This window comes from Anthonomus grandis, chromosome 15, assembly GCF_022605725.1.
Source record: "Anthonomus grandis grandis chromosome 15, icAntGran1.3, whole genome shotgun sequence".
Classification (NCBI taxonomy): Eukaryota; Metazoa; Arthropoda; class Insecta; order Coleoptera; family Curculionidae; genus Anthonomus; species Anthonomus grandis.
In genome coordinates, this window is record NC_065560.1 from 17,528,233 (window position 1) to 17,541,260 (window position 13,028).

The following is a 13,028-nucleotide window of genomic DNA, read 5'->3' on the forward strand; positions in this document are numbered from 1 at the left end:
TCCAAATTTATCTTACGGTATCCCAGTCCACAATACCAAATAAAAATTGAAGCCTTTGACTTTTAAGCCATATTTTAGCGAGTAGGCGCCTATAAGGGTCTTTAAGACATCTCATTCAAGCGATCAAGTCATGACGTCACCGTATAAGGCGGTTTAAGCGTTTGTTAGCGGTCTCCCGAGGGCGCTAGTAAACTCGATATGTCAGAAGGGAAGATATACATACAATAGTAAACAAGAAACTGATAAATAAATAAATGAAGTTTATTGATTGAATTCCCATTTACAAAATTTAAATATATAATAATATAATAAAATAGAAATCTGGAAAAGTTATAAATAACCTTTAGGTATTTAAATCATCGGCATACAGTAAAAAATCACAAGTCAAAATACCATACAGATCATTAATGAAACAATTAATTACAATAATAATTACAGATATTCTTCAGTTTTACTTCTTGGGTTCGTCCTGTAATGTAAAATACAATGATTTAACTGGTGGAAAGCCTTCGATAAGTCAGTGTAAATTGTATACATTTGATAATGACTCTCCAGGACTCCCAGCACAGTAGATTGAAGTTCCAATAGGTTAGATATAGTTGACTTAAACTTAATAAATCCGTATTGTTGCTGAATCAACATATGATTAAATTGGTATATTAGATATTATATATTGGTAGCTTTAGTAATAAGAGATTCCAACATTTTTGGTATAAGAGACATTTTGGATATAGTTCTATAATTATCGACATCAGAACGATCACCATTTTTAAATATAGGTGTAATGTAACTCTGTTTCTAGAGCACAGGGCATATACCCAAACTCAAAGTGTCTTTGCAAGATATTTGACAGAACACACTTTGTTTTTTTTTCAAGAAAATAACAGGATTTCCGTCTGACCCACCTAGATTAATATTTAAATTTTCAATGATGTTAAAGACATCAATAACATTAATGTGTACATTACAGCAACTATTGGCAACAGAACTAAAATTATAAGCACAAGTATTCTGAAGAAAATGTTCATTATCCTTATCATAAACTGTGGAAAAATGCTCACAAAACAAATTAGCTATTTTAACAATAGATGATAAATTTTTTTATGATCCAAGTGCATTTAAGTATGTATACCATAACTTTCTTTTCTATGTCCAAAATTCCTTTTTATTATTAATAATATCCTTAAATTCAGAAAATGTGTTATAATTCACCAGAGAACTGCATGGCTTATAATTTTGTGAGCCTTCCTCTTACTTAAAATTAAATCATTCAACGCTCATTTATGCCACTTAGGAAATGTTGGAGACTTCGTTGTTGAACTTCATTACATTTACAATCACATAATATAACAAATCATAAAATAATTACACAGAACACTCAATATTTGTCTGACTTTAAACATACTCCCAATTAATACTACTTAACCACATATTAATAACTGTATAATCTGCCATCTTAAAATTGTAATAATAATAATCCAACTTTTAGAGCTCAATTTCTGAATCACAGTCATAATGAATGGTTAGTGCTGGGTGCTCAGAATCATATGGCAGTATAGGATTGTCAAACAACAATGCTTTTAATTCAAATGTGGTAAATATTAATATCTAAATAACCTCCTTTGCTATTAGAGATGGAGGAGTTAATCTATCTCAAGTTATAATGTGCCAAATTTTTGATATTTTTTGAGTTAAAAAGCCTTAAATTTTTTAGTATAAGCTTATTTAGTTTCTCTCTCTTATAAAGTTTCTTTGCGTTGAGAAGCTCTGAGAATAAGAAATTTGAGATCATTATTAATTACTGCAATTTTTGTATTTCCTTTGGTAAAAGTAGTACTAAAAGTTAATTAATTAAAGAAGAAAGTAGGTATATCATATATTTTGTATAATTTTGGTTTAAAAATCAGTGACTAATTTTCCTAGATATTTATTGGACTTGGCTTTATATCAATTAAAGTTTAATTTATAAATTAATTTGATTAGACTTTTAATTTTGTTTGTATAAGGTGAAAGTCTGCGCGACGTTGAAACTAGTGTATTATTTGAATTGTTGATAGTGCACGCAAATCCCACTGTCAGGGGCTCAGGTGCACTGGACTTTTCCAAATTAAAACAAATTAATAAATATGCCATAATGACCCAGTTAGCATACATTACATAACACGTCACGTCGCACGTTAATTAACGTAATGTCTTGCGATATACTCTTTTTGTTATCATAGATATATACAAATACGCCAGTATGACCAGACATTTAACCAATCTCAAAATATGTCTTTACTCCTACTATAACATTTAATTATTGCTCAGATGTAAATAAACTTTATTACAAGGAAATTACTGTCTATATCCTTACGGTTTACAACATCAGTTTGACATTTCAGTGAAGTTGACTTCTATTACATTTTTTATGCTTGGCTTTTCTGTACTTCTGTCTTGTTGAGGAAGTCCATTTGCACATCTTATCTGTTTCCTGTATCTAAACTTATGCCTTGCGGCGTATTTGTGGTATATCAGCTTGTGAGTTCGGTGTAGGTGAAAATTGAGGTTAGGCTAGATATGTAGGCATTTTATATTGTAGCGTTTTTCCGGCTCGTTATGTGTGACGTTAGGTGAAAATTAAAAGAATCAAAAATAATCATCTAATTTACTTACACACTTCACTACAAACACACATACATAAGCCGAACTTCACTGAACTGGCAACTATCGGCGAAGCGTCCTCTTATATACTCGGTAGAATTCTCTGTCATTCCAGACTGAACGCTTGTGTCATTCCGGAATGATGGAGAATCAGCTAGTTTCTCGGTGTTTTCAATATCGTTACACCGACATGCTGTGAATCATCCTCCAGCCTAGGTTTTCGAGTCCGCATGTGAGTTTAAAAATCGCTAGGATTTTTAGATCTTGGGCAAGCAACTCCTCCTTTAGAGAACACAAAGCATCACAAATTTTCTTATAGGTTGGCTTCTGGTATGACGCCTCTTAAAAAACCAGGCAGAAGATCTTTCTACCAGTCTCTTCATCGGTTATCTTGAGTGATTGGCCGATTTTGGTTAGAGCGACGCAGAGCTTGAATTTTGCCGAAACTTTCTACAGAAAACCTTAGCTATGCCTCCAGACATTTAAAAATCCTTAGCTACATAATGTGATACATCATTCTCGCTAACCTTCGAGACGTCGTGCGTTATACCACTTGTGTCATTCCGGAATGAGGGACATTCAGCTGGCTTCTCGGTCTTTACAATATCATTATCAAACAATTAAATGTTGAACTTATTTATTCATAATGAATAACAGTTTTAAGTAATTCGCAGTAATTATATAAGATATAATTTTTCTAGATAAGTAAGAATAGTAAGTTCTAGTAAGACCTAATTGATCTTAGTTGGGGGCGTCATTTGAATATTCCATATTAAATTTCGAAATAGATATTAAGAAAAATTTCTTTATTTTTGTCGATGGGGATCCAAAAATAGAATGGTATTGATAAGTATATTTTTTTCTTCATTAAATTATTTTCAATGATTAACTATATAAGATAGTATTTTCTAAATTTATATTAAATAACTTTACTTTTATATCTAATTCTTGTGCCTTTTTTTTGTATTTGGGTTAAATCTTCTTCAAATGGTGCTTCGAAGTTAATCATTATACTTTTTGTTTTGTCTTGATCAAGATCTTTAAGTAAGAAGGTATGTATCTCGTTATTCTTATGTTCGTTCTTGTTCATTTTTCTTTTTTTTATCTATTTCTTCTTACTTTTCAAATGGTCTTGGTCAATGGTTTCAATGGTTCTGGTTTTATATTTAATAAGTTTTTTTTTCATAGTATTCGACAAGTTTTTCTGTTTTTTGTCACAATTATTAGTCTTAATTTTCTTTGTTCCGATTTTAACACATTTTTCTATTTCTTGAATTATTTTTCGGCTTCCTTCGGTTTTTTGCCGAATTCCTTTTATTAGTGCCTATTTTTAATCTTGTTCTGATTTTGTTTCTCATCTTGTTCTTTTTTTAAAGACTCATGGAATAATACTTTTTAAGCTATGAAGATTTACAATAAAATATCCTAAATCGGAGCCCACATTGGAAACTTAAATAAGGCAAACTATTTAAAGAAAAATCTTACAGCCAAAACTAATGAATTAAACGAAAAAGTATAAGTATAAGCCTCTTACTGCTGAGCCTGAACTATAAAAATAAGACAAACAGTGTTAAAAAATAATTGGTTTTACATTTCTATAACAATATAACAAGTTATAAGTACATAATCCTTTTAAAAGCATTTTCCGCGAACTAAAATAATTTTTTTTAGTTTTGGCCTTCTTAGAACTAGACTTTTTTGTTTCATGTTATATTACGTTGAAAACATCTTGTCGGACTTGCATTGTCTTATTTATTTAATGTAACACGACGTTTCGGTTGGTGGTCAGTTTACACTTGATAACGGTTGGAGATACTTACCAACCGAAACGTCGTGTTACATTAAATAAATAAGACAATGCAAGTCCGACAAGATGTTTTCACTGTACCATTGTCTACCACCTTCAAAAACAGATTATATTACATTACTAATTAGAAATTCAAACTTTCCAGGATTAACTTTTCCTAAAAATATTATTAATATAGGGTATAATAGTAATTTATAGCAAATTTGAGGATTAATTTTTAGGAGTATATTTACTATGATTTTGTTAATGGGGTGATTGAATGAAGGATTTGCATACATGGTTTAAATTTTTTTTTCTGATATCATTCCCCTATAAGTTTATTGTTTTTATTGTATCTGTCAATAACAGATTATGAAATTAAATATTAATTTTTAAAATTCATTAAAAATAGGATGTTAGGAGATTATATAGTTATGTTCTTACTATTGGTCTCCATCTCTCTATAAGATTCGAGTTGGCACTAGATTATCACTTTTATCAAATTTAGTCAAGAAGATATTCATAAAACCAATATATTTCATTAAAATAAAGTTGCATATCATTTTCCATGTATGTCCCTTAGAGCTAGTCCACGACAAACTACGTTAATGAAAAGAAAATGTTAATGTTAAAGTATTGCTTTTGCAAAAAAGTTATTTGGATGACAATTTTATGATTCCTATTTTATTTAAGGACTATAAAGAAAAGTCCAGTAAGTCTATTGACAAACTTTAAATAATTTCTACTTACTTTATAGACTTTTAATTTCAAATAATTAAATTTTCATAAGCTTATATCATTGCTTTAAAAAGTATTATTCTCTAACATATGAATTTTATATCTTATTATAAAATCTTGCAAGCTATCGCAGAGAAATTAGAGCATTTAAATTAATCACCGATTTGCTTCTAATTATTTTTCACGTTATTTCTTACCCTGTTGCTACACTTACACTTAATATTTCATTTTTTTAATATTTAATACCTCTACGTCGTTAAACAGTTCCATATTTCTTAGGCAAATGTTGTACATGCAATGAGCCACATTGAACGCATGCTCCCAGTTATGGTATGGATTCGCCCTATAACACTTCCTTACTGTCAATATAAATTCCCTTAAGTTATAAAGGTTTATTTGTTCAAAGCCGACAATAGTTTTGATCATGTAGTAAACCATCTGAGGCATTACTGGTTCTTCGTCTACTGAAATGTACCATCTAAAACTAGAAAACAAACTACATTATTTTAGTTTAAAATTAATTAATTAAAGTTATTTGATCGAGCTTATTTATAAATATAAAATACCTCAAAATAAAATTTAGTTAAGAACTTACTCACTAAATCCACCCGGTATATCAATTTCAGGTATTTTGGCAAATGACGTCGAATCATGTATACAGGGCCTTATTTGCAAACTTAACAGTTGCAGATTTGATTCATTTAGGAGGTCCTAAAAATATGTTTTTTAATTTGACAATATGAAAATTAATATTTACATTTTGTCTCATTCAAGCAAACATAAAAAAAACTTATTTTTTTACCTTCAAAGATATCCGGAGTAATGTTAGCAACGGAATACCAACAACGGCGGTTTGTAAAGGATTTATTTATATTAGTAGGCAAATTCTTTAAAAGCAAAGTAGGTTACATTTTATTTATTATAAACATTAATAGTTGGTTGCAATAATTAGTCGACCTACTATAGCAGCTATTTGCAAAATAAGCTATATCGCGGCTCGTGTCTAATTAGGTAACTGTAACGCTGTTCAATTTCTTTTGTATGGAAATACTTTTCAATTCATTCAATAAATAGTTTTAGATGAGGAATCTTCTTTGTTTTACTTGCCCTTATTACCCGGCTATTACAGGTTGCCGCCTCACGAGTCGCGCGCGATGTCGAAGAGGCGCTTATGAAAATTGATAGTTTATTCAACACATGCAAAACTTTAGATGCATTAGAACTTCCATTAGATGCATTTTCTCAACGCAAAAAATTCATCTTCCTTAGCATCAAAATTGTGTAAAATTTAATTGGAAAAAAATTATTTTAAACTCGATAAAAAAATAAAATTAAAAAGCAAAAAAAACACCGTTGGTATGGCCGCAATTTTAAGATTTTAGGGATGACAACTCAATATATGACAATACCTACTTACTGGATATACCGTTTGAGAAAGTCGACCAATTTTATAAACTATAATTATTTTACTATGATAAAAGAAGAGTCCAAATTCGGTACATTCGACAATTGGAGGGTAAAAAAACACCGTCGCTAGGGGTAAAAAGTTAAGATTTGTTTAAGAATGATAATACAGTATCAATAGATACTTACTATGTATGTCTTTTGACAAAGCCGACGTATTTTAAGAAACTAGATTTTTTTTACTATGATAAAAGAATAAACCAAATTCGGGATTTTCGACAATTGGAGGGTAAAAAAACTTTAATTATGATTAATATTTTTAGGAATTCTAATTCAACATGTATAGTTATTCGAGTACTCTATAAGCTGTTTGAGTAACCCGACATAATTTAAAAAACTAGAGTTATTTTATTCTGATAAAAAGAGAAACTAATTTCGGTATGTTTCACCGAGAAGAGGGTAAAGAAACACTTTTGCTGTGAGTGAAAATTAGGTTTTTTTAGGGCTGATAATTTAATATCTACTTTTTGTATGTCATAAAAGCCAACACAGCATATTTTGAAAAACTAGAATTAATTTCTACTGATGAAAGAACGAACTAATTTTGCTAGATTTAGCACGTAAAGGTATAAAACACCTTTGCTCCAGGTATAATTTTCTGAATATAAAATTAAATTTTCAGTTTTAAGTTCTTTTTTAAATCTTGCTTGAGTGTGTACGCAGTAGAAATTTTTTTGTCCAGAATTTTTATTTGACCACATTGTTTTTTTGTGTTTGAGACGCTTACGCCAAACACGCGGATCGTTCAGATCCTGCTAATAAGTTATTCCAAGCGTGTGTGCGAAAAAGAGACAGCTGATGCAATTGCGTAATGTTTAAGGTTTAAGGCAATGCGTTTGTTGTTACATTAAAGGATGCCAATGCGGGTGTTCATTGGGTTTATTCTATAACTAACGCTTTAATATAACTTTTATTTTTAATTTACGTAAATTTGTTTTATTTTCCTTTCTTTTACTATTTACTCTACTATTCTTTAGTTACTAGTTATTAATTTAACATATTTTTATTTATTTTAATTTCTGTCACATGTCAGATACCTTTGGTAGTTTATTTAATAAAACAGAAAACGTTTCTAATATCTTATAACCTAGTGGTTCAATTAATATTGTTCTGAGAGGCCAAAGTCCTACAAAAAAAAGGAAATTTATATATAATAGCTGTAATGATTGTAAAGGTTCTTTTGAGATCACAATAACACAATTTAAAGCTAAATTATAATTTTGGAACTAATATTGTTAAATTTATAGAGCGTCAGTACGCATATTACTTAAAAGAAAGAATTAAAAAAAGTTATAATACATTTTTGTTTTATGTAAAGTTGTATCGCATCAGAAAATACACATAGGAGTTTATGGTTATTGTATTTAAGAAATTATGAGAAGAATGCTCGAATTATATTTCTAGTGTGTTTAGTTCTAATTTTAATTTTAAACATGCTGATTATTTGACTAAGCAAGTAAGGAACTGAAAAAACTTTATTAGGGACACATTTTAGGGATAGAACTTGTTTATAAATAAAAATGAAAAATATTTTGAAACCTAATAATATTTTCAATTTGACAAGAAATTTACAGGTAAATATAAGTGATAAGATCTATAAAAATATTACGGCGGAATTTTTATCACAACTTAATCGCAAATCTGATAATCGCTTTGATGTTTAATGGGTACCATCATCTGGAGTATGTTCAGTTTACTATGTTTGCTAGTATACTTACTGTATATATTTTCAGCAAAAAACAAAATGACTTTTTAATATCCTCTATTCGGAAATCCAATAATAGAAAGGTCTTTTTACATTTAGATGCCACTGGTAGTATTGTCCAACCTATCATGTTTCAGATAGCAAAGCGATTTTTTTTAAAAACAGGATTTTGTATTATATGGTAGGAGTAAGAGTAGGGTTCGCTAAAGAGAGAAATGAATGCGTATCTCCAGGTTTTAAAATGATTTGATCCCAGCGTCATTATATAACAATTTAAACTGGCTCAATAAATTTACATTTTTTTTTTTGATAAATATAGCGGAAAATGGCCAATTTTTCATAATTTAACAAAATAAGTTTATTACAATATATTACAAATTATAAACATGTCAATAGTCCAGTTATTCCTATTCAGATTTGTTGTGCACACATTATGAATTTTTTTAATTATATTTAATAAACATTTTAGTATAATATTTAAGTTTTGTTAGGGAAAACTGTTGCGGCTACTTTTAATGTTGCAAATATTAAGGATTTCGTGCATTGGTTTGGGTATTTTGTAATATTATTAGATTCTAAATTTGATATTCTTACTCTTACCTTTGCTGAACAAAAGCTATTGAAATTTAATTTTTTTTTAATTGAAACACCTATTGTTTTAAAATACTGATTTGGAAAAAAATTTAACAGAATCACAAGAAACGAAGCAAACAAAAAACTCAAATTTTTTTTTAAAAATCTATATTTTATTTTATTTTTTTTTAATATTTTATTTTAGTCCGAGAAATGATTAATCTACAAATGTGCAATGGCGGTGTTAGTTTTTCAATAATTTTTTTAATCCGACATTGTTATTGTATATTATTTATAATTACTTTTCTTACCTACCTCTTTGGTTATCTGTTCCTATTAGAGGTCGTTCCAGCAATGCCTAAGGAAAAAATTATTTTAACTATATAAAAAATTATCTCTTGCATAAAGAGCTTCGATAAAAACCTGTAGTAGATTCTGTAGAAATGTTAGAGTATATGTATTCCTGTCATGTCCTGTCGTAAGACTATAATGTTAGAAATAAATATAAAATCTTGCGCTGTAAATAAAAAACAATTGAAATACCTGATAAAAAATGGTGCAAGCGTGTTCAAAGGAAAGATTCATACTATAAAGTATCAGGAAGTAGATAAATACTAGGCCTTAAACAGTTCTCACATACACACATGAATTCAACTGTCGAAAATATCGAATTTGGTCTATTCTTTTATCATATTAAAAAAAATCTGGTTTTTTAAAATACGTCGGCTTTTTCAAACGACTTACATAGTAAGTATCTACAGATACTATATTATCATTCTTAGAAAAATTAAAATTTTCACCCCTAGCAATGGTATTTTTTTACCTTTCAAATGTCGAAAATACCGAATTTGGTTTATTCTTTTAGGATACTAAAAAAATTTTAGTTTTTTAAAATACGTGGGCTTTTTAAAAAGACATACATAGTAAGTATCTATAGATACTGTATTATCATTCTTAAAAAAATCTTAATTTTTTACCCCAAGCAACGGTGTTTTTTTACCCTTCCAATGTTGAAAATACCGAATTTGGTTTATTCTTTTATCATAATAAGAAAATTCTAGTTTTTTCAAATACGTCGGCTTTTTCAAAAGACATACATAATTACATAATAAGTATCTACAGATATTGTATTATCATTCTTAAAAAAATCTTAATTTTTCACCCCTAGCAACGGTATTTTTTTACCCTTCAAATGTCGAAAATACCGAATTAAGTATCTATCTATATCTATAGATACTTTTTATCATTCTTAAAAAAACCTTTATTTTTGACCCGTAGCAATGGTATTTTTTTACCCTCCAGTTGTCGAAAATATCGAATTTGATCTCTTTTTCTAACATAGTAAAAAAATTCTAGTTTTTTAAAATACGTCGGCTTTTTCAAGCGACATACACAGTGCTTTCATTTCAAAACAATCCAGCCTTAATAACTTACTTAAAAAAAAAAAAAAAAAAAAAAGAAACACGTCAAATTAGATATACAGGGGGACGTTTAATTATGCATTTACTGAAGTTCTGTCAATCACCTCCTCACCTCCAGCTAACCTCACTTTAATATGTCAAATGGGAACCCCCATCGTGTGATACATCATAGCAAGCAGCGTAGAATTCTCTATTCCACGTTACCATAAAGGAAAATTATTTCTATTCTTTCGGCTAGCGTATACACCATTTTATTAACTCACTGTTTTAACTAAAATTGAAAAATTGCATGCGTCAAACTGACAGTTTTAAAAATAATAAATCGCCTGCTTTTTAAACGCCTTAAAAATGTAAGGTATTGCAGTGTTTTTTTATACCTATTAATTAGGTTTCGCAAAAAATATAAGTGAAATAAATACACATACAAAGTTATAAGACTGCAAAGATTTTTGCAAAAAATTTGAAGACACTCTTTTTTCTCGAAAATAACGGTACACATTCTTTACTTAAAAAAAAAAATAATTTGCTTGAATTAAATGTACTGTTTGTTACCACACATTTTAACTTCTAAATTGCTTGTATTTTTTTTTGATGATCTATTATAAAAAATTTAAAAATTTTAAAATGATGTAGGTACCACACTAAAAGTATTCATTTAAAATACCAAAGTTTGGCGTAAATAAAATATTCATAATTTCTAGACATTTTCGCTAACTATTTGCTTACACATTTACCGATTTTATTTTTTTTGGTACCGTTGAATAGAGAATTTTTCACTCCTTACTATGATGTATCACACGATGGGGGTTCCCATTTGACATATTAAAGTGAGGTTAGCTGAGGTGAGGAGGTGATTGGCATAACTTCAGTAAATGCATAATTAAACGTCCCCCTGTATATCTAATTTGACGTTTTTTTTTTTTTTTTTTTTTTTTAAGAAAGTTATTAAGGGTGGATTGTTTTGAAATGAAAGCACTGTATAATAAGTATTTATAGATACTGTATTATCATTCTTAAAAAATCTTAATTTTTTACCCCTAGCAACGGTATTTTTTTACCCTCGAATTGTCGAAAATACCGAATTTGGTTTATTCTTTTATCACACTAAAAAAATACTAGTTTTTTAAAATACGTCGGCTTTTTCAAAAGACATACATAGTAAGTATCTATAGATATTTTTTATTATCATTCTTAAAAAAATCTAAATTTTTTACCCCTAGCAACGGTATTTTTTTACCCTAGAATTGTCGAAAATACCGAATTTGGTCTATTCTTTTATCATACTAAAAAAATTCTAGTTTTCTAAAATACGTCGGCTTTTTTAAACGACATATATAGTGAGTATCTATAGATATTATATTATCATTCTGAAAAAAATCATAATTTTTTACCTCTAGCAACGGTGTTTTTTTACCCTCCAATTATCGAATGTCCCGAATTTGGACTTTTCTTTTATCATAGTACAATAATTATAGTTTTTTAAAATACGTCGGCTTTTTTAAAAGGCATCTATGATAAGTATCTTCAACAAAATCCCTTAAAAAGTATATTTTTTCACCCCTAGCAACGGTGTTTTTTTACCTTTCAAATGTCGAAAATCTCGAATTTGGTCTATTCTTTTATCATAGTAAAAAAATTCAAGTTTTTTAAAATTGGTCAATTTACTTAAGGAATTCGTACCTGACAAGTCAACTGATTTCTATATTCGGCGTCCGAGACGAAACAGACCATCCTGAAAATCTTGAAAAATAAATTGTTTAACCAAAAACGGCCGAACACGTCAAAATTTAATATTGAAGGGGACGTTTATTAACAGAAATTGCATTTCTCTGATGTTATCTCTCCCCCCCCCCCCCCTCCCAAAGTCTCGAATAATAATAAATAATAAATCTTGCAATTTTGTTGCCTGCATAAATGTTCTTTTTTTTTGTTAACCAGGTGTTGCATCTCTAATGAAAAATACAATCCGAAAATTCGAAAGTTATTTTGTCAAAAACATCAAAATATGTAATAAATACCTGCATATTTCGAGGCTTTTGTTGGTTAAGTTATTTTTATTTTGGTATTGGCGTTTTGTTGAAATAAGCAATAATAACAGTAGCACGAAGTATTTGTTTAAATAAGTCCTGCTGATATTAATAGTTTTGATAATATTGACTGATACGCTGCAAGAAAGAATTGAGTTGGTGGGTCCTTATTATCATCAAAATCAGTCTGGTAGAGCAGCACTTGCTTTTAAGGGCAATGATCCGGATAAGTCTTAAAGTGAAAAGCCCTTCGTGTCTACAACTACCTTTCACAAAATTTTAAAATTACACTAATATAATGCCTACAAACTAGTACATAAGCTAAATGCGGATGATCGTCGTAGAATGTTCGTCGGGTACATGTTTGTGAGTACTTTATACCTATTACCATAGGTTAGGTCTGTGATAACGGTAGGTTTAATTATATTTTATTAAAACAACTTGTTTCTCTCATGTCTAAAATAAGTCTATATTTTAATTTAATAATTTTGTACAAAGAATCTCAAATTAGCTAAACTATTATAGCTAAACTATTACACATAAAACAATTATTAATAAAAATATTGTTAAATTATTTGACATACTTCTGCAAATGAACTGGCAGGAGCCCTGACTAAGCTATTGACTAATATATGTAATTATAGTAACTTAAAATATTACGTATGTAGGTA

The 13,028-nt window shown here is 29.0% G+C and overlaps 1 protein-coding gene across 2 annotated transcripts in view; it reads right to left on the reverse strand.

Moving 5' to 3' along the window:
- Positions 1-13,028, reverse strand: part of LOC126744997 (cAMP and cAMP-inhibited cGMP 3',5'-cyclic phosphodiesterase 10A-like) — a 112,744-nt gene that overhangs the window by 14,696 nt on the left and 85,020 nt on the right. For both annotated transcript variants that reach the window (XM_050452632.1, XM_050452631.1), the window contains exons 6-7: positions 5,763-5,878; positions 5,414-5,651 (exon numbers count right to left, since the gene is read on the reverse strand). In XM_050452632.1, coding sequence (XP_050308589.1) covers positions 5,414-5,651; positions 5,763-5,878 — 354 coding nt within the window. The remainder of the gene's footprint in view (positions 1-5,413; positions 5,652-5,762; positions 5,879-13,028) is intronic.